At 41.5% G+C, this 19,945-nt stretch overlaps 1 protein-coding gene across 1 annotated transcript in view; it reads right to left on the bottom strand.

The window, feature by feature from the left end:
* LOC308556210 (uncharacterized protein) overlaps positions 1-18,795 on the bottom strand; it is a 91,800-nt gene extending 73,005 nt beyond the window's left edge. The window contains exons 1-6 of the mRNA XM_081135381.1: positions 18,538-18,795; positions 11,220-11,320; positions 9,788-9,857; positions 7,241-7,371; positions 4,848-4,936; positions 1,994-2,093 (exon numbers count right to left, since the gene is read on the bottom strand). Of these exons, the coding sequence (XP_080991507.1) occupies positions 1,994-2,093; positions 4,848-4,936; positions 7,241-7,371; positions 9,788-9,857; positions 11,220-11,320; positions 18,538-18,760 (714 nt within the window). The 5' untranslated portion in view covers positions 18,761-18,795. The remainder of the gene's footprint in view (positions 1-1,993; positions 2,094-4,847; positions 4,937-7,240; positions 7,372-9,787; positions 9,858-11,219; positions 11,321-18,537) is intronic.
* Positions 18,796-19,945: the final 1,150 nt, after the last annotated feature.

Here is a 19,945-nt window from a genome sequence, read left to right as displayed (position 1 = left end):
AAAATAGATCAGCAGAGGAAAAACTGCTCATTAATATATCACAAACAAATAGAAATGTATTAGTGCCACCCTGTGGTAACCTCAAGCCTTACACAATTTTATAGAAATAAAGAGGCTACATTTACCAGTTTTAGCTATTTTCATTAAAAACATATCTGCAGTTTTTACCTTGCAGATATTCCTCTGAATCCCTTATTGTATCAACCTCTCTGAAAACAAGTTTGAAGCCTTGTTTTAGGATCCCCAACAACTGCACATGGCAGGTGTGCCATACATGTTTACTCTAGTGAGCTGACTGTGCTTTTGATTCATTAACACTTAAAGCCAGAAGCATTTATCTTAAAGAAATAATTTTTAAAAAGACACAAAGATTTGCTACAGATATCTACTGTAGCTCATACAAAATAGCAAAAGTATTGGAGCCAATACATACGTCCATGTCCAATTCTAAGTTGGTTGGATCATTTATACCATTTCCTTGCTTTTAATTTTCATTAGTGCCTCTTAACTGTTGGTCAAGTTAAGACCTTCAGAGACCTCTGGTCTCTGGCTCCTGCCGACCTCTCTAAGGCTCACCTCTCACTATTCTTTCCCTCCACCCACCACTCGGAGCTTCTCAGGTCCTGCATCCCTCCACTGTGTACTTCAGGCCCTGGCACGTGCAGTGCTATGTCTTCCACTTCGAACTTCTGTTTTATTCCAGAACAAATTATATTCATCCTGAAGGTCTCAACTTAAGTGTCACTCCCACTGATGGACCTCTTGTCCCCTTCAGAATGGATTACAGCCCCCCGCTAAATCTCCTAGGCTCTCTGAACATTCTCTTCCATGATGTTCATCGTATCTCTAGTAACAATTAACATGTTTGCTCAGGCCTTACAGACACTGTACTAAGTGTTTCACCTGGTTCTCTTATTTAATCCTTATAATAACCCACATGGATATTAAAATGAGAAAGCAAGAGGCCTGGAGATTATGGAACTTCCCCAAGTTACACAACTGGTAAGAGATAATGATAGATATTGGAAGCCTCTTGAGTATACACAGGATACAATTTGCTCAAAATATTAGCAAAATCAAGATTACAAAGAACAGTACTTCTTGAGTGGAAGGAAGAAGAGAGGAAAAGATGGATCAATTTCGGTAAGAGCTAGGCAGAAATAAACTGACTGGAAAAGGGAGGGAAGGGTCTGCTGGAGGAATAGCTGGGCCCGAAAGGACATGTGTTTGAGGATCAACATGAAGGCTTTAGAAGCAGCTTCCCATGGGAGAGTGGAGACTTAAAACAAGAACACAACTTCAAAAAAGCAAAGTTATATACTGGGTTGGGTCTGAATGGGTGAACAGGGAGATACAAGAAGCCTGAAACATGGGTCATTCTATCTATATAACACAATTACCATTTTCTCTCCATGTGTAGAAAAAGAGCCTCCAGTGCCTTTGAGAAGCTGGATTTGACTTGAGAATATTTTACAACAAAGAACCTCAAGTCCCTAAGGAATTTGACCAGGAAAGGGTTAATGCACCTAATTTTAGGAACAATTACTATTAAAAAAATTTAACACAAGCAAAGTAGTCTCCAAACATATAGAAGGGTCCTCAAACTCTAAAGACTTTTCTAATAACCTTAAGATTCTAAAGGATTCCAAGGTACTGAATGTGATTATACCAACCACACATATCAGTTTATAAATTTCGCATGGTCATCTCTGGAAAATTTGGTTAACAACAAGTTATTCCACCATATTTTAATGAACATCATTGTTTTATAAAATCAAATTTGGAATTCACTGTGTGCCTTTTGGTACACTAAACATATTAAACTTCTAATAGGAAAGCAATTTATTTTTGGTTTCTTTTTTTAATACTTTGACGTTAACAAATTGGCATCTGAAGACATACTCTGTAATGGCCAAAGAAAATCACATGTGTTAGTAAGTAAAACAAAGGTGATACGCTCGAGGTGACAAATGTGTTTTCTCTATAAACTTACAGCATGAATGAGGGGTCCCAACACGACAGCACTGTCCACGCAGCGACCTGTCACAACGATGTCAGCACCGAGGTCCAGGGCCCTGCTTATGGGTCTTGCTCTTTGGGAAACAGAACATCCCAGTTACTGTTTTTAACCAAGTAAGGTTAAAGCTTTTGATTAAAACAAATAAAACTGCTTATCATTTTGTCCAATGATGCAAATATGCTTCAAGTAATTCCAGGCATAAAATGATGTGGACAAAAATACTCTCCAAGATACTTCCACTATTATGATTTATTATTATTATTATTATTATTTTAAATCATTATTTCTTGTGGAACTGTTTATCAAGTATTCTGTCAGCATCGTACCCATTCTACAATGCTGGTTTATCTGGGCATATAATTCTAGGATGTCAATCATTTCACTTCGTGGATACTATTTCACAATCTCCTGGTGTCCAAATTTGCTGCTGAGAGTCGTGTTAGCAGTCTAATTATTGATATTTGTGTACCGCCTTTCTCTTTGGATGCTCTTACAATCTTAGTTTTTGGTTTTAGACAAGTCACACTGTTATATATTTTTGTTCAATTTGTTTTGGATTGATTCCCCCCTTTGTTTTTAGAAGTAACTCCTTTAAAAATGTTTTTATTGATTTGAGAGAGAGAGAGAGAGAGAGAGAGAGAGAGAGAAAAGCATCGATGTGACTGATGTGAGAAACATCTATTGGCTGCCTCCTGCATGCCCCCTACTGGCAATTGAACCCACAACCCCAGCATGTGCCCTGACTGGGAATCAAACCGGTGACCTTTTGGTAAATGGGATGACGCTCATCCAACTGAACCACACCGGCCAGGGCTGACTCTTTCTTGACCCTGTGGATAAATATGTTTCATCAAACCTGAATAATTCTCACCCATTGTCTCTGGACACTGCTTTCCCCCCATTCTTTATATTCTCTTCTAGCACTCTTAATTGGACAGAACATTAGATCTTATAATTCTATCCACCTATCTCTAACTTCTCTTTTATTTTCCATCTCTGTAACCTGCGCTGCATTCTCAGTCATTTTCTCAGACCCATTGTCTAAATCATGAATCTACCATTAATTGTATCTAATCTACTGTTTATTCTACCCATTGAGTTTTTATTTCAATGACTACATGTTCGATTAATAAAGTTTGGTTTCTATTCAAATCCATCTAGGCCTTCTCGGAAAGCTTGTTCCCTGCTCCGGTTTTTATTTCATCTTTATTTCTTTAAACATCTTTAACATGCCTATTGCATTCGGTGTGGAAAAGATCCAATTTATGAATTCCGTGGACATTTACATTTGTGTTAAAATTTCAGGTTGTGAATTCCTATTAAGTTTCGTGAGGCTTTATCTGTGGAACAGCCTCTTTTGAGGGAACATCTGGATTTGCATTTGTTTCTGCCAGATGTGCTGGGGATACTAGCAACCATAAACTTCTTTAAGTAAATTACTAAATAAATTACTTGGATTATGCTTTTCCCCAACCACAAACGTAGTATACATTTGGACACCAACCTGTGTGAAGCCAGGTCTTTGATGACAGATTCTCAAAGGAGACACTGTTTCCCCACAAAGAATCCCAGGCCAAGACAGATAAGTCTCCTCCCCTCCCCTCCCCTCCCTTCCCCTCCCCTCCTTCTCTTACTGTCTTTCTTTTCTTTTTAAAAAAACATTTAAAGGCTATGTTTTCAAGAAATACTATGTCCACTTATTTCTGGTGCCATTTTATTTATCAGCTCAGCCATTACTCTGAAGGAGCTCTTATATTTAAAATGAAATAAACTGTTGCTTTCAAAAACATCTGCTAGTCTGCTCTCAGAAAAATCTTATTCCTGCCTTATTGAATTTCCAAAGTCTCTCTCAACATCATATCTCTATGATCTACCCACCATCCATTATTAGATTCAACATTTACTGAGCACCAACGAGGTACGTGATGCAATGACAGGAGCCAAGGACACAGAAGTGGACAGAACATGTCTGGACATGCCATCAAGCTGGGGAACCAAGTGCCCAGCCGTGAACTAAGTGCCACGTGAGTTCAGAGAAGGAGCAAGAGGAAGAATTTCCACTAGGCTTTGCAAAAGTTATGGTTAAGCAGAGAGAGAGAAATAGGGCATTTGTGTTAGGTTGTGTTAAATTGAATGGCGCTGAAAAATGCCCACAGGCCAGTGGTGCTCTGAACACTATTCTCAGCTTCTCAGTCTAAATCACTGTTAGTTGGTTCGATCAAAATCCATTTACCAAGCGCCCTCTGTGGAAAGGACCTGGGACTCACTCTAGGCATTCAGAGACAAGGAGAATTCCCAACCCGAAAGAACACAGCGCAGTGGGAGGCAGAAAGGGATCCCAGCACATCCCTCTTGTAGGTCCTTGGTCAGTTCATTGAGGCCTGGAACAGGTTTACTCAGCTGTGTGCCCCCAGCCCCCAGCCCCGCCTGCACCTTGCCGGGCTCTTAGAAGGCAATGGAAGTACCAAGAACACAGAGCTCCATCCTTCCAACCTCTTACAACCAGTTTTTAACTCCCAAGGCTTAGAGATAAATTCCTCTTTCTGTCCTGCTATTAGTTTAGATAAGGCAAGGGGACACCGCTGTAGCAGCTACAGTTGTCAGGGAATGTCTGCCTCCTTTACTCAGGCCTATTGTGTGGTCTGACAAACTACGGTGGGTCTTGAGAAAGTCTTATTGATATTCCTAAGAGTTTCTGCTGCTACCTGGCACCCTGGGACAAAGGCTTTTTAAATGACCAGCCCTTTGAAGCCACATGCATCCATCTATACTCAAAAGGACAGAAGGGAGGGCAGGAGGAATAAAGAACATAAGAGAAAGACCTTACCCAAGGTACACGTTCATGCTCTCAATGGTGTCTGGAAATTTCTTCCCACTCTCCATATCTGTGATAGCAGATCCTTGCAGAGTCTCCTTCTATAAATAGTTTACAAAAATATTTTAAACCTTTATTCATAGAGAGTTTTTTTAATTATAAAAAGTAGAATCACTGTTGTTCATACGGAAAATAATACAATAATGAAATAAATAAGAATAATTTGTTTAGTGTACTCACGATTGTAAACCTACTTTTGCCCCACCCTGCATATGCTAGACAATAAAAACATGTAATAGATAAGTAGAGTCCTATACATTTCATTATTGGAGTAAAGAAATTAATATATATTGAAAAAGGTATTTTATTTCAGGCACTTTTCATACAGTGTTTCATTTAGTTTTCCAAACAACCCTATAGAGCAGGTATCACACCCCCATTTGTAGACAAGGAACTGAACCAAGAAAGGCTGAGTAAAGCCTAGAGGTGAAGCGTGTGGGTCTGGACCCTGCCAACCACTCAGCTTCTCTGTGCTTCTCTGAGTTTCTTCCTTTTTAAAGTAGGATACTAAGAGTGTCAATCCCACAGGATCGGTGTAAATACATACATAATCTCTTCTTGTTCTTACAAAGCGATATGCAGAATTTGAAAGGTCCTATAGCAATTTCTCTCCAGTAAAGAATCATGCCTCCCATCAAGCCAAAGTTCAGAATAAAAGTTATCAGTACATTTCCTGGACAGGCATGAATTTTGTTTTGTTCCCCCACACACATGCAATAATCATGAAATGATGTATCCAGGGCACATTTTCCCAGGCACAAAAGGACTGGAGAGAGCATGGTTATGGGGTGGTCTCTACAACCTCCCTTTCTCAAAAGAGGGGCTCAGGCTAGAGTTATGGAAAACAGGACAAAGCACCTGAAAATTGTGTGAACCACAACAGCACCAGCTATAGCTGTATAGAGATGGTCACTCATAAAAGGAACATGTAATCGCCTTACAGAGGCTCTAAAGGTGGAGGACACTTTCTGTTCCCCTGAAGTCTGTCCACAGCACGGAGTGGCACCGAAGCTAAAGCAACTTCACCATCAAAGGGTAAAGTTGGGACTGCTCCATTGTCCAGTCACCAATGGGGATTTGGTGGTTTATATATATTACAAAGCATATCTATAATATATAATATAATGTAATATACATATACACATGAAAGCATGTGATTTATTACAACAGGTATATATTTTATGTTGTGTTCAGTTACTATTACAACAGGAGTAGGCAGGGCTTTGCATATTAAAAGTCAAACTCTGATATTCCCAGGCAGGGACCTGCTTCACAGTATAGTATTGTTTCCATATTAGTACTCTATAAACAAATTAAAATCTCTCCAGGGCTATTTTCCTTCCCATAAGGAAAAACAGTTTAATTCTCTTGGATAAGATTTTCTGTATTTGTCATCACAGTGGGATCATTAAAGCAGAAGTCTGCCACATGCTAACGTAACATCATATTTAAAATAAATCAATGGACAGTTATGGCAGCAAATTCACTCAGAAGTTAGAAGAAGGATACAGATAAATTTAAAATGTATACTATTTACACAGAAATAGGACAGCTGTGCAAGGTTATCTCCACAGCAGTTTTTACAAATCATGAATCTAAACCTGCACAGACAGGACATTTAGTAGGCTTGAGTGAGGCCAAAGGCTCTAGTAAGATAGAGCTAATTAGCAGATCTGTTCTGTTTACACTCAAACAAATGAGTCAACTGATTTGTGTGTTCCTGACAGCTAGCACAAGTATCCAAGGACCCACAGAAATGGTTTGCATTTCACAAGTAGGATTTTACACCCTTTGCATTTCACTGGGAGCCAAGCTCAGCCTAAGAAAACAGCGCCAATGAAAAGCCAGATGCTTGATAGAAGCATCTAGGGTGTCAAACTGAAGTGTTCATAAAAAAAAGTATTAATTTATTTCCCTTCCTGTTGTGACACAGAATGTATCCCCCACAGCAAAATCCATCAGCTGGAACCCAAATAATGTTAAGACTAGAAAGGCAATGACTTGTGCTAAATAACTTCATGTTTTGTAAGAAGCACAATTTCAATTTAGACTTCCATGTTGGAAGGAGGGTCCAAAGTTATTTTAAACACTGTCTTCAGTGAATCGGTAAATCTTTCATACCACACACATAAGTGGTTTATTACCATAAATAGATAACCAATCCAGGTAGCTGCCCTAGCAAATTTTCTAGACTAAAGTGACACAGATTAGAAAGAGATTTCTATAGCTCAGTCCAACGAGGTATACTCAAATTCAATAATTAGATGAATGTAAATGATCCTAATTGTTTATCACACGATATGACAGCTTCTTGCTTAGGAGCATTTCACATAAATGTCAATAACCTCTCCCAGGATGTCATCTCCAGTGACCACTGCTATTTTCAAGTCAACGCCAGCCTTCCTGGCCATCTTGTCCAGGGCAGCAGCACACATGAGGGGGTTGGTCCCCCCAGCATTGCTGATCACACGCACGCCTGCCAGAGAGAAACATGCAGTCACTCTGATGCAAGTTCAATCAGCAGTTTCCATTCAAAGAACTTTCTCTTCCCATTGTTTTTTGTTGTTGCTTTTACCTTTTAGAGGCAAACACACCAAAGGCAACGGTATCCCTATATAATATTTAAGTGGCTGAAGCCGCTTCTGGGGTTTAAGCTCATCAGATGCATGGCTGGTAACTGATATGAATGGAGATGTAACCATTGGCTCCTAATAAAAATATCTGTGGGCTATAAATGAAGTGACTACTTCTAATTTTAAAAATTCTCTGGATTTTCTAAACAATCCTCTAGAGAGGACTGATCCAATCAATCACATTTTTAAAACTCTAATCTTTAATTTGAACTCTGACAGTGATTTGCTGAGACAGGCCACATAGACCACTACTCCTGAGTGCCTAAGGCGGGAGAGTCAACATTCCAGAATTCTAAAGTAGAGAGTAGTGATCAGCTAATCCAGGAGTGCTTATCTTTTAAAGATTCATTATCCTTTGGGGAACCTGGTAAGAACTATGGATTTTCTCCTGAGAGAGAAAAGCTTTTTTTTTTTTTGGTTATAATTTCAGGGGCATGTCAGATTCCCCAAAGTCTAGCCTTGGACACAGTGATGCCAAATTAGGAAACCTTGACCAATCCAACCACGTCACTTACAAATGAAGGAACTAAGGTAAAGAGGAGCGAAGTGACTTGTCCAGGGTCATGCAGCTTGTTAGGGGCAGCGGCAGGATGAAAACCCGGCTTGTCCCATTCCGTCTGCCCTCATCTGTGGTATCGGACTCCACCTCTACATGGACCATGTGGGTGGTTAATGGTCATCAGACAAAATCTGCAAAGGGTCTGAATGCTCTGCTAAACCACTCCTAACTGGCCAAAGAATGATTAAGTATAAATGATTAGAATTTATACCCACTAATCCTCTTTCTATGTATGGCATTTTTCCCTGTTTTCACTCTCTTCAGCCTATTCAGGTGCATCTGAATCCACCCCATCCTCCTCTCCACCTCCCTCTCCACCTCCCTCCAACCCCCAGCACTTCTTCAAAACTCCCTCCTACCTGGGTTCTGGTGCCTGCTCTATCCAGTCCTTCCCAGTCTCTTCAACAGTTTACCCTTCCCTCCCCTCACATTTTATATCTCACTGTTTGCCTCCACCATCCCTGCCCTTTCCAGGGATTCCCTAAAGCTCAGCCCTACTTTCCTTTAAATCCATTCCCACCCATCCCTCCTTCAGCAACCCTTCCCAAAATGGCTTCAACTAATATTTTTATTGACCAAAACTCCCTCCCTTGAATCTGTTTCTGTTTCCAACCTCTCATCCATGAAGCGCTGTGACTTTGACTTTGTTTGTGCTGTGATGTCTAACTATATTTAATATGTAGCAAGAGCAGTAGATGCCCTTGTGTATTAACTGACATTTTATGATTCCAAAATGAAAGATAATATAAAAATAACAAATTTATTACCAATACCTAAGGTTCATAAGAAGTTTTGGTAAGTCTGACCCCTTGCGTTCTTTTTGCCTTTCAAGATAACTTATTTTTTCAAAGAGGGGATATAGCTCCCCCTAGTGGAAAATAATGATATTTTAGAAAACAGAGCCTTCTAACCTGTAATCTGAAATGCATCAACAATAAAACTAAAGGGTACATAATAACTACATCAGACTAGCAATTATTCAAAGCTCTTCATCTTAAAGATTTTCATCTTAAAGATCTTAAATAACAACATATTGTAAGGCATCTATCATTCTTAAGCAGAGATACATTTTCAGTACTTAAGAGATATTCAGTAATGCCACTTGAAGTTACCTTAGGATCCAACTGCAAAAGACTTTCTTTGTTAGCCCAATAAATCACAGCACTACGATAACAAGGCCAGAGTCTTGGATTTGGTTCAAGTATAGTCAGCAGCTTTTATGGGTCCCAGAGCCACAAGTTTCAATCTGATTTCAGGGAGTCATCTCAATAAGATTTTCCTGAGCCAGAGACCCAGGGTGAGAGAGAGCGAACTAGTACAATTCTAACTCTCTGACTGGAAATAAACCCAAATATGCTGGTGGGTTAACACTGGCTATATTTTAAAATATTCTTTCACCTAATAACAACTGCCTTCTTTCCTCAGAACCACACCAAAGTGGCTAATAAAGCCCTTTTGAATGTTCACTGAGTTAATTATTTACTTTTAGTGACTACATATCATATACATAAATAAATACCTACCTATATTATATAAACATAATATCCAAATATACTTATCTATATGATATAAATATAACTAAATATAGCATCTATTACATAATATATAAATATATACTGTATCCTCTCTTTCTTAAAATTTGACATGCCATTAAATACAGAAATATAAGATTATTTAATGACGAATATTTTTCAAATTACCTTTCTTGTAAATATCCTTTATATATGGAGCCATGGCGGTCTGTACAAAATCAGGAACATAGCCCAAACCCTAAAACATAAAAATAAATGTGTTATCCATTATGAAATTTGGTTTGACTCAAAGGCAACAGACTAACCAATCATTTAATTACTTGCAAAACTACATTAAATTTTAAGTAATTATAATACTTACGTTGTCTGAAAAGAACTAATCCCTTGTGAATCTGAGACTATAATCAATCAATGGAAAGATCTATATGATGTTAAAAATAAACTCAACTTGCATTATTACCAAAGAGATGAAATAAGGATGATAGCTAAACAAATTAATCACTTCTCTTTTGGGATCCATAGCAGTTTTAACTCTAAAGTTTTATTAGAAACTAAAATTCCCAACACTGTACATGTCCTTAGCATACCCTACACTAATTGTCAAGAGAAGCTAATGATTTCACCTTTATTTGGTAGATTATAGAAACAGATGCAGGAAACCAAAAGGGTACAGTGGAGTAAGAGCAGTTTAAAGCACAAAGTAGATAATTAGTTGTTACTATGGGTTCATTTTTTTTTTCTTTAAATATCTTTACAGAGAGAGGAAGGGATAGGGAGAGAGAGAGAGACAGAAACATCAATGATGAGAGAGTCATTGATGGGCTGCCTCCTGCACGCTCCCGACTGGGGATCGAGCCCGCAACCTGGGCATGTGCCCTGACGGGGAATCGAACCCCGATCGCCTGGATCCTGGGTCAATGCTCAACCGCTGAGCCATGCCAGCCGGGTTCACTTTTAAATTAATTCTACCAAGTAAAAGCAACTGCTTACATGGACTAAATATCACAAAGTTGATCACATAGCTACACTAAGGCTTGTATGTATTTTCTAGTAAGCTGCATAATTTAAATGGTTCTCCTAAGTGGAATTTCTGCTGGGATACTCCATGCCTCGGGCAATTTCTTGGCCTTATGTATCAGAAACAATTTTTTTAAGTAATTCACTGGAATTAACAAATATTTCGAAGTTAGGATAAGACACTGGTCATGTATTATATATGACAACATAAGCAATTTTTCATGCTAATAAAGCTTTTCATATCTATAATCTAGTGGCTACAGAAGATTTCATTATCTGGATCTCTCACCATTTGCTTAACCATTTCCTTATTGTTGGCTATTTAGGCCTTTTGTGTGTGTGCATGTTATAAATAAGGTTACATTATCCATCTTTGTGAGCAAAGCTCTTCCACAGTTAGCTGTAGTTCGTTAAGGCAACTGTGACTAAAGTGACTGTAAATAACCAAACAACTTACACTTTTTTTAACAATGAGACCTACCAATTTAAGTTTTATAAGTCACTTATGCAAACATTGTCTTGTGTAATTATCTTTTAAGGTATCATTTTATGGTCATTAAAATGATTACAATAATTAACTTACAGATGACTTTATTTTTGCAGCAGTTAGCAGGCACATAGTTATCTCCGAGAGATAATCAAAAACCAGGTAGTCCAGCTTCTCTCCGTATAGTAGCTGAGGAACTAGAGGGAAAGCACAAAGTGTAATTTACTTTTAAATTTAAAAATAATTTAATCAGCATTTTTAAAAAGTATGAATCAAATCTTATTTTCTTTACATTCCAAAATCAGAAGCAAATCATATACGTTTATGTGTTTTGTGGGCATGCCCCTGGGAATCCTTTCCAGCTAAAGGAGGTGTTTTTTTAAAATACGTTTTTATTGATTTTAGAGAGAGAGATAAGGAGAGAAATAGAGAGATAGAAACATCAATGAGAGAGAAACATAGATGGGCTGCCTCCTGCAAGCCCCCTACAGGGGATAGTGCCACAACCCGGGCATGTCCTCTGACAGGGAATCAAACTGGTGACCTGTTGGTGCATGGGCCGATGTTCAACCACTGAGCCACACCGGCCAGGCCCAGCTGATTGAGTTTTTGGTCACTGTACTTTACATTCAAGCACTGTTATTTTGGGGTGATACTCCACACACTTCATCATTCTAACTAAAGGAAAAGTAAATTATTATAGGGTAGCAGAAAAATAATCTGTGGCCATGGTAGTAGATCTCCCCATTTCCAGTGCTCTACAGAAATTATTTGGTTCGAATGGCAAGGATCTCTTTGTAAAAGAGATTTTTGCTATTCTAAGCTCACAATCAATTCAGGCAAAAATCAATTCTGCTCACAGTTTTCGGTATGACAGAAATAGGTGAGGGCAAAGGGAACATCTGCTCTTAGCAAGCTCCTAGTTTCCTTCTTCCATCATTCTAAAATAATTGGTTGTGTTATTAAAAACCTCAAAGGCAATTCCCAAAGTAAAACACAAGAAGCATAAAAGTCTAAAGAAAAATGCTATCATAAGATATGTTGTCCTCCTAAACAGTGTATGTTTAAGGGTAGGAGCTCTGTCTTAACATGGTGTCCCTGTCTCCAGCACTGCACCTGATGGTACTTAGCCAAAGCTGGCTGAATACAGTTGAACAAACGAGAGTACATTTCAAATAAGCTCTTCTTGAAGGTTTCTTCACATCACATCTCTCACTCTTCATAAGCTATCATGGCATACCCAAGGATTACTTAAGCCTCTAATGTCTTGTCTGCACAGAATTCTTTATTCTGACATGGTGAAATTCCTAAAACCTACTGTAAAGATTTTATGTAAAGGTTTCTCACAGATGGAAACATTTCCACTAGGTTAGAGAGCTGGCCACAGCCACATCTTACATAAGTCTATAAAATAAATACAGTGTTGGAAGTATTTCTTAGTTACTGAGATAGTCATTTACATATTTTTTCCAGTATAATGCAACTATAATACCATATAAGACAGATGGAAGGCTTTTACCATTATAAAAGAGTAAACTCAGACATGATGTACATATGAAAAAAACCATTAAAATGGGAAGATTATTGAAAGATAAATGGCTCTATAATTAATGCTATGTTATTTCTCCACGACACTTGAAAGGTCAACAGCAACTACACTGACACGAGAAGCAGTACAATCTGATGAAATGCCTTTCAATCCCCAATGAAGCCATTCTACAGACAGCACACAGAGCAGAATCTTTTCATCAGTGATTTCAGAGTAGGAAGAAATATCTCGCTTTGGGACTTTAGGTCAAGATGTTTAGCAATAGTGTGAAATTCAAACAGGCAGAACAAATGGTTGTGCCTGCATTCGTGGGAACAGCGTGGTAAGGGAGAAAAGGAAGACAAGAACAAAGGGATGCCACAGAGATCAGGCAAAGTCTGCTCTGTGGCTGATGGATAGCTCAGATGACCACAGGAGGCTTCAGAAACAATGCAAAATCCAACTGCATTGCAAAGTCGTCATGTATTTTTAAGCATTGCCTTGTTTGGATTCTTAAATCATATCTGTCGGTGTTTCAATAGTCCAGAAGCAGATGGAGTGGCTCATGAAACCTGCTTTCTTCAGGAAAGGCATCTGAACAAGTGTAAGACACAGTGGAGAATTTCAAGAAGGAGCAGGACAGGCGGTCAGTCTGCCTTCCCTTCAGTGTACAGGAACCTGGAAGCAGCCCAAAGCCCAAAGGGAAGGTGCAGGGATGCAGACGCAGCAGAGGCCTCCCTAGACGACCCTCGCCAGAGGGCTTCAAGGCGCCCTCACCGCAGTCATCCTCTTGGGGATGGAGTCTGAGGGTCAGATTTAGAAACAACGTGGCCCACTCTAACCGTAGGGCTGAGGGCTATTGGAGAACCAAATGAACAAACTTGCTTGTACACTGTGATAATCAGAACTTTTTCAAAGTAAATAAATGATGAGAAGATAGAATTAATCATAAAAATATTCTCTATGGTTTATATTTACAAAAAGAGGTTCTTATTCCTTGTTGAGAGTCCTGGGTTTTTGAAAGGTAAACAACGTGATGAATTTGGTATAAATCTGGAGATAAAACAAAGAAAGACCAATGAAAATTATCTTGGCTTCAGGAAATAAGTTTTCTGTTTTGCATTCCTAAGGCCCAGCACAGTGCTCAAGAAATAGTTATTGATGAGTAAATGTTAAATTAAAACAATTCAGATTATGTGAATATTCCACAATCTTAAGTACAATGGATACATATCTGACACACTGAGTGTGAGAGGTGCTGTGCCAGAACAGAACTTGGTCCCAGTCCTGTAAGTACTTACAAAGCCTTTTTACTTCATTGGAAAATAAAGACATTTACTGGCCACAGCCAACATCCTCACTCACTTGACTTTAGCCCTGTGATATATTACAAATCACTTACAGACTCATTCATTCAATAGCGTCAATAACCATACAGGCTGCTATGGTCTGAGTGTTTGTGTCTCAAACAAAGTTCATTTGTTGCAATCCCAATGCCCAATGTCATGGTATTAAGAGGTTGAGCCTTTGGTCATGAATTTGTTTAGTGGCCTCGTAAAAGAGACCACACAGAGCTCCCTAGCTCCTTCCAACACACGAGAATACAGGAAGTCTTTGACTTGAAAGAGGCCCTTGCTCAACTATGCTGGCACCCTGTTCTTGGCCTTCCAGACTCCAGAACTGTGAGAAATAAACTTGTTGTTTATAAGCTACCCAGTGTCTGGTTTTTTTTTTTTTATAGCAGCCCAATGGAACTAAGACACATGCTGAGCAATAAAGACACAGCAGCGATCAAAATTGTCAAAAATCTCTGCTTTCCAAACTCTTTGGAGTTTACATGGGGGGGGGGGGGAGACACATGTGGGAAGGGGGAAAAAAGCCCCACAAATATTTGTCAGCTGGCAAGTGCTGTGAAGAAAGGAAGATAAAGATAAAGGGTTAGGAAGTCCCAAGAAGGATTAGGTAGAACTGTAGCTATTGGATATGGAGTGATCAAGGGTAGGTGTCTTTGACAAGTTAATATCTGAGTGAAGAGAGAACAGAAGGAAGTGAAGGAGCCAGCCATGGGTTGTCCAGGTAAAGAGTATTCCAGATGGAAAGACTACTAAGTGCCCAAGATGGGAATGTGCTTGGCATACTGGTGTCATAGCTGGGAGGTTAATGTGCCAGCAATGTTAGTGAGCAAACAGGAAAGAGATGAGATCAGAAAGGCAGCTGAGACTAAATGACATAGTCTTTTAGATCCCTCTAAGGATTTTGGATTTTACTGAGAATGAGATAAATCATTGGACAGTTTTCATTCAATGCAGGACATGACTGGCTTGCATGATTACTTGCAGCTATGAGGAAAATAAACTGCAGAAGGGCAAGGGAAAAAACAAACACACTAGGTAGGAGGCTACTGCTATAGTCCAATTAGGGAGATGGTGGTTTTGATGAGAGAGATGGTGAAAGACAAGTTTGCCCGCAAGGGTTTGGCCTGAGCAAGGAAAGACAGGTTTGCCATTTATTGAGATAGATAAGACTAGGGGAGTAGATTAGGGCATTGAGCTTTAAACGTTTCTTCTAAGATACCTCTTCCAGGAGACATCAAGAAGGCAGCTGGATACCCAAACACGGAATTTAAAGCAGGACAAGTCTATGTTGGAGTCATAAATGTGGAGTCTACTGTTGATGCTAAATATATTAGAGGAGAGCACATAAACCAGTCAAGGACACTGAGAAGGACTGGACAGGAAGAAAGGAGGAAAAGTTCACAAGACTTCAAGAAGAATGCATTTTATGGAGGCAGTGATCAATTTGGTCAATACCACTGGGGTAAGTTAAGGAAGATAAGGACCAACATTGACCCCTCCATTTAGTAGTCATTGGCCAAATGGGTGGAGGTTATTAGTCCCAGTGTCCCTGAAAAAAGAAAATCAAAGTCCCAAGAGATTAAATAAATTGAACACCAAGGTCACATAGCCAATTAGCAGCAGAACTAGGCCCAGAACCCAAAAGAGAACACGAGCCTTCAGAAGTTGGCCAGGAAGAGGAAACAAGATGGCAGCGTAGAAAACAGCTGTACCCACCGCCTCCTGCAACCACATCAAAATTACAACTAAAATACAGAACCAACATCACTCAGAACCTCCTGAAATCTGGCTGCACAGAAGCCCTACAACCAGGGAACTGAAGGAGCATCGAGAGGGTAGGAGGGGCGGAAACGCGGGCGGATCGGGGCTGAATTTCAGAGACGCGGCCGCAGGCCCACACCCGGTGCTGTGGGTTAAATCCGGGAGGGACATCTCTGTGGTGGAGGTTTCCCGGAGGGATGAGGGGTCCCATCCCCACATCAGGCCCCCAGCCCAGGGTTCTAGGGCCGGGAAGAGAAGTCCCCACAACTTCGGGCTGTGAAAACCAGCGGGGACTGTCTCTGAGGGTTGCCAACAGCAACCAAGGCTCAAATACAACAAGACAGTGCACACAGCCCACACAGGGAGCACCTAGAAGGCCCAGCTCAGGTGACTGGGGAGGCTGAGCCACTGGACCCTACAGGACACCTACTACACAAAGCCACCCTACAAATTCCAGGAGACACAGCAGCTCTACCTAATACCTAGAAACAAACACCAGAAAGCAGCCAAAATGCGGAGGCAAAGAAACATTTCACAAAGGAAAGAACAGAAGAAATCTCTAGAGGAGGAACTAAATGAAATAGATCCAAGCAAGCTAACAGATACAGAGTTCAGAATTTTGTTTATAAGGATGCTCAACCATATTAGCAAGAGTATTACGAAAATAACTGAGAAAATCGATGACATACTAAAGTATCAATTTGAAATAAAGGCCACAAGAACTGAAATGAAGAATAATTTACAGGGAACCAATAGTAAAGGATGCCGAGAATCAAATCAGCAATTTGGAACATGAGGAAACAAAAAATACCCAACCAGAAGAGCAGAGAAAAAAGAATCCAGAAATACGAAGATAGCATAAGGAGCCTCTGGGAAACTTCAAGAGGTCCAACATTTGTATTATTGGGGTGCCACAAGGAAAAGAAAGAGAGCAAGAAATTGAAAACCTATTTGAAAAAATAATTCCAGAAAATTTCCCCTACCTGGGGAAAGAAATAGACTTACAAGTCCAGGAAGCACAGAGGGTCCCAAACAAGAGGAACCCAAAGAGGCCCACAGCAAGACACATCATAATTAAAATGCCAAAGGTTAAAGACAAAGAGAGAATCCTAAAAGCAGCAAGAGAAAAGGAGTTAGTTACCTACAAGGGAGCACCCATACGACTGCCAGCTGATTTCTCAACAGAAACCTTGCAGGCCAGAAGGGAGTGGCAAGAAATATTCAAAGTGATGAAAAACATGGAACTACAACCAAGATTGCTGTACTCAGCAAAGCTATTATTTAGAACTGAAGGTCAGATAAAGAGCTTCTCAGACAAGGAAAAGCCAAAGGAATTCATCACCACTAGACCAGCACTACAGGAAATGTTGAAGGGTCTTCTTTAATAAGAAGCTAATGAACAAAACAATCTGACGAACTAAATAGATCCAGAGACACTGATGCAGGCAACAGATGATCATATTTCAGAGGAAAGAGGGAAGGGGGGTGGAGGGTGGGAAAAAATTAACCAAAGAAGTTATATGCGTATAAGCATAACCCATGGACACAGTCAATAACGGGGTGAAGGCCTGGGGAAGGGGTGGGAGCAAGGTGGAGGGGGTCAATTGGGGGGGTAGGGGAATAGGACATTACTTTCAACAATAAAGATAAATTTTTTAAAAATAAAAAATTAATTAATTAATTTTAAAAAAAGAAGTTGGCCGTATTTCTTGAATCCCAGAACAGGCTCTTCAACAACATGTTATGATGTCGTCCTCCCCTTGATAACTGTGAATCAGGAAGAGGCCTTAAAAGAACATTAAGACTGTAAACAAAAAGGAATAAACTTCAACATTAGAACTTCGGGCACAATGACAGTGAGACAATGGTTAGGATTTCATGCCAGAGGCAACACCTTTCACCTCAAATGAAAGAGGCAGACACTGCCACCAGAGCACACCCAGGTGTCGAAACACACTGCAATGCAAAGAAATGTTTACATCGCCTCAGAAGGAATTCTCTGGGCATAGTACTTCACCAGATGACTTCCATGTAAATAAAGAGGTCATAAGTCCCCCCAGGCCCCATTCCCATGTTTCTAGCACCGTGTGTAGTCAGAGTTTGAATAATGGGGATCTGATTCCCCACCCTCTTTCCTTCACTTGATTTCTTTATCAAGGTGCCCAAAAGGAGGGAGAGGGAGGCTACATTTTTACTTTAGGTTTTAGTTTTAAATTAAATTTTCATTTTAAGATTTAAAAATTCTAACAAATTTTTAGGGGGCCAAAGGCACAAGAAATCTAAATCATTTAGGTATAAAGCCCGTTTTAACAGTCCCAGCTGCTCCCGTCAAATCACAACCACCACCAACCAAGGAGGCTCGACCAGTTAGAAGTCACTCTGCTGCCCAAGCCTGCTGAACTTCTGCAGCCTAGGAAAGCGGCGAGTTCCAAGGGAGGGGAGAGACGGACGGGGCTGGGAGCGAGCGGCCGGCGGCCCCAGGGCGAGGAGAGGAAGGCGGGCCCTCTGCCCGCGGAGCCGAGCCAAGCAGACGCCCGGCCACGCCGCCCCGGGAGGGGAAAGGTCGCGGCGAGGCTGGGACGCGCGGCAGAGGGAAGCGCAGCCCAGGGGCGCCAACCCTCCCGGGGTCCCGAGCCCCCGCCGGGCGTCTCCCTCCCTCCGGCGCTGCGGCGGACTCCCCGCGCCTCCCTTCCAACTTTTCCTTCCCGGAGCGCGGGGCAGAAAGAGGCTCCGCCGGGTGAGCGCGGGGCGCAGACGGCCGCCGGGTTACCTGACGCCGCGGTGTCTCCCCAGAAGCCAGAGGCGCAGCCAATGCGCACGGCGCAGTCCCCCACCCCCGGCCGTTCGCCCGCGCCGGCCGCCGCCGCCGTGCCCAGCGTCCGCAGCGCTGCGCCCCGGGCGGCCGCCCGCGAGAGCGGGGACCCGAGCCCGAGCCCGAGCCCGAGCCCGAGCGGGACAGCCGCCCGCAGCAGGCGCCGCCGGACCCAGCTCATGGCGAGTGCGCTCGGCCCGCGGCTCCGGCAGCGTCGGCGCCCCGCGCGCCCCCTGCTGGCCGCCCCAACCCGCGCCCGGAGCGGGGATCTGGGCCCCGCCCGGCGCTGGTGTGACTGCGACAACTACCACCGCCGGACGGACGTGGAGGGTTGCTGGCCCAGCTCCTTCCCTCTGTTTTTAGAGCTTGCCTGAAAGATTTAAAGACCCTCCCGTACTCCCCATTGCCTTTCAAATTACGAGTGTGAGAAAGAAAAAGTCAACAAGATAAAGATATGGGAGCCCCAGACTTCTCTTCCAAGGAGCTAGAGAATTGTAGCAAGGCCAGCTTTCTTTCTCCAGCCAGGTCAGTGAAGAAATTATCTTAAGAGCTTTATTTATTTTATAATAAAAATAAGCTCCTATGCTTTAAATTTTTTACATTTATTAACACATTAAATAAAAAAAAACTCAACAAGATGAATAATACAATTATCCCCATTGTACAGTTGAGAAAACTGAGACACAGAGAAGTAAGGCCCCTTCCCAAGCCCACACAGCTAGAAGTTATAAAGCTGGAACTGAAACAGGCAGTCTCGCTCCAGTGTCCACACTCTCAGCCCTCAGGTTATACTGCCCCAGTTAGAAAAAAAAATTAACTATGATCTCGTTTAATCCCCACAGCAAAGCTACCGGTAGGTACTGTTATTATCTCCATCTTACAGGCAAAGAAACTTAGGCACAGAGAGGCTAATAATGGAGCCAGAAAGTGATGCAGGCAAGACACTAGCAGCCAGCCTGATCCTAAACTACCATGGAAGAGGAGATGCTATTTTTGTATATTTAGTCATACAGAGGGAGAAGGAATTGCCTAGAAAGTGTGTGAAGCTTTTATAACCTTCAAATACTGAGACCCTGGGCCCCTGGGCTTTAGGCTCAGTCCCTCAGTGTCCTTCCTCAGGCCTAACATTGGGCGGGCGGGACTGTCTTTCCAAGTAACTCCACCATTCCTGCACTGGACTGGCGATGCCAAGAACATAAGGGGCCCTTGACTAAACTCAGAGCCACACTAAGGTCCAGCCATTTTGCCAACAGCTGGGACAGCCCTGCATGACTTGGGCATAGGATATTTAAAGTGCTTACACATGTGAGCATCAGCCCTTTGTGGCTAGGCCCACGGGATGCTTTGGGAAAGGATAACCAGGGGC

Source organism: Miniopterus schreibersii, assembly GCF_964146895.1.
Source record: "Miniopterus schreibersii genome assembly, chromosome: 4".
NCBI lineage: Eukaryota > Metazoa > Chordata > Mammalia > Chiroptera > Miniopteridae > Miniopterus > Miniopterus schreibersii.
Note: the sequence above shows the minus strand (reverse complement) of the source record. Positions and strands in the feature narration are given on the sequence as shown.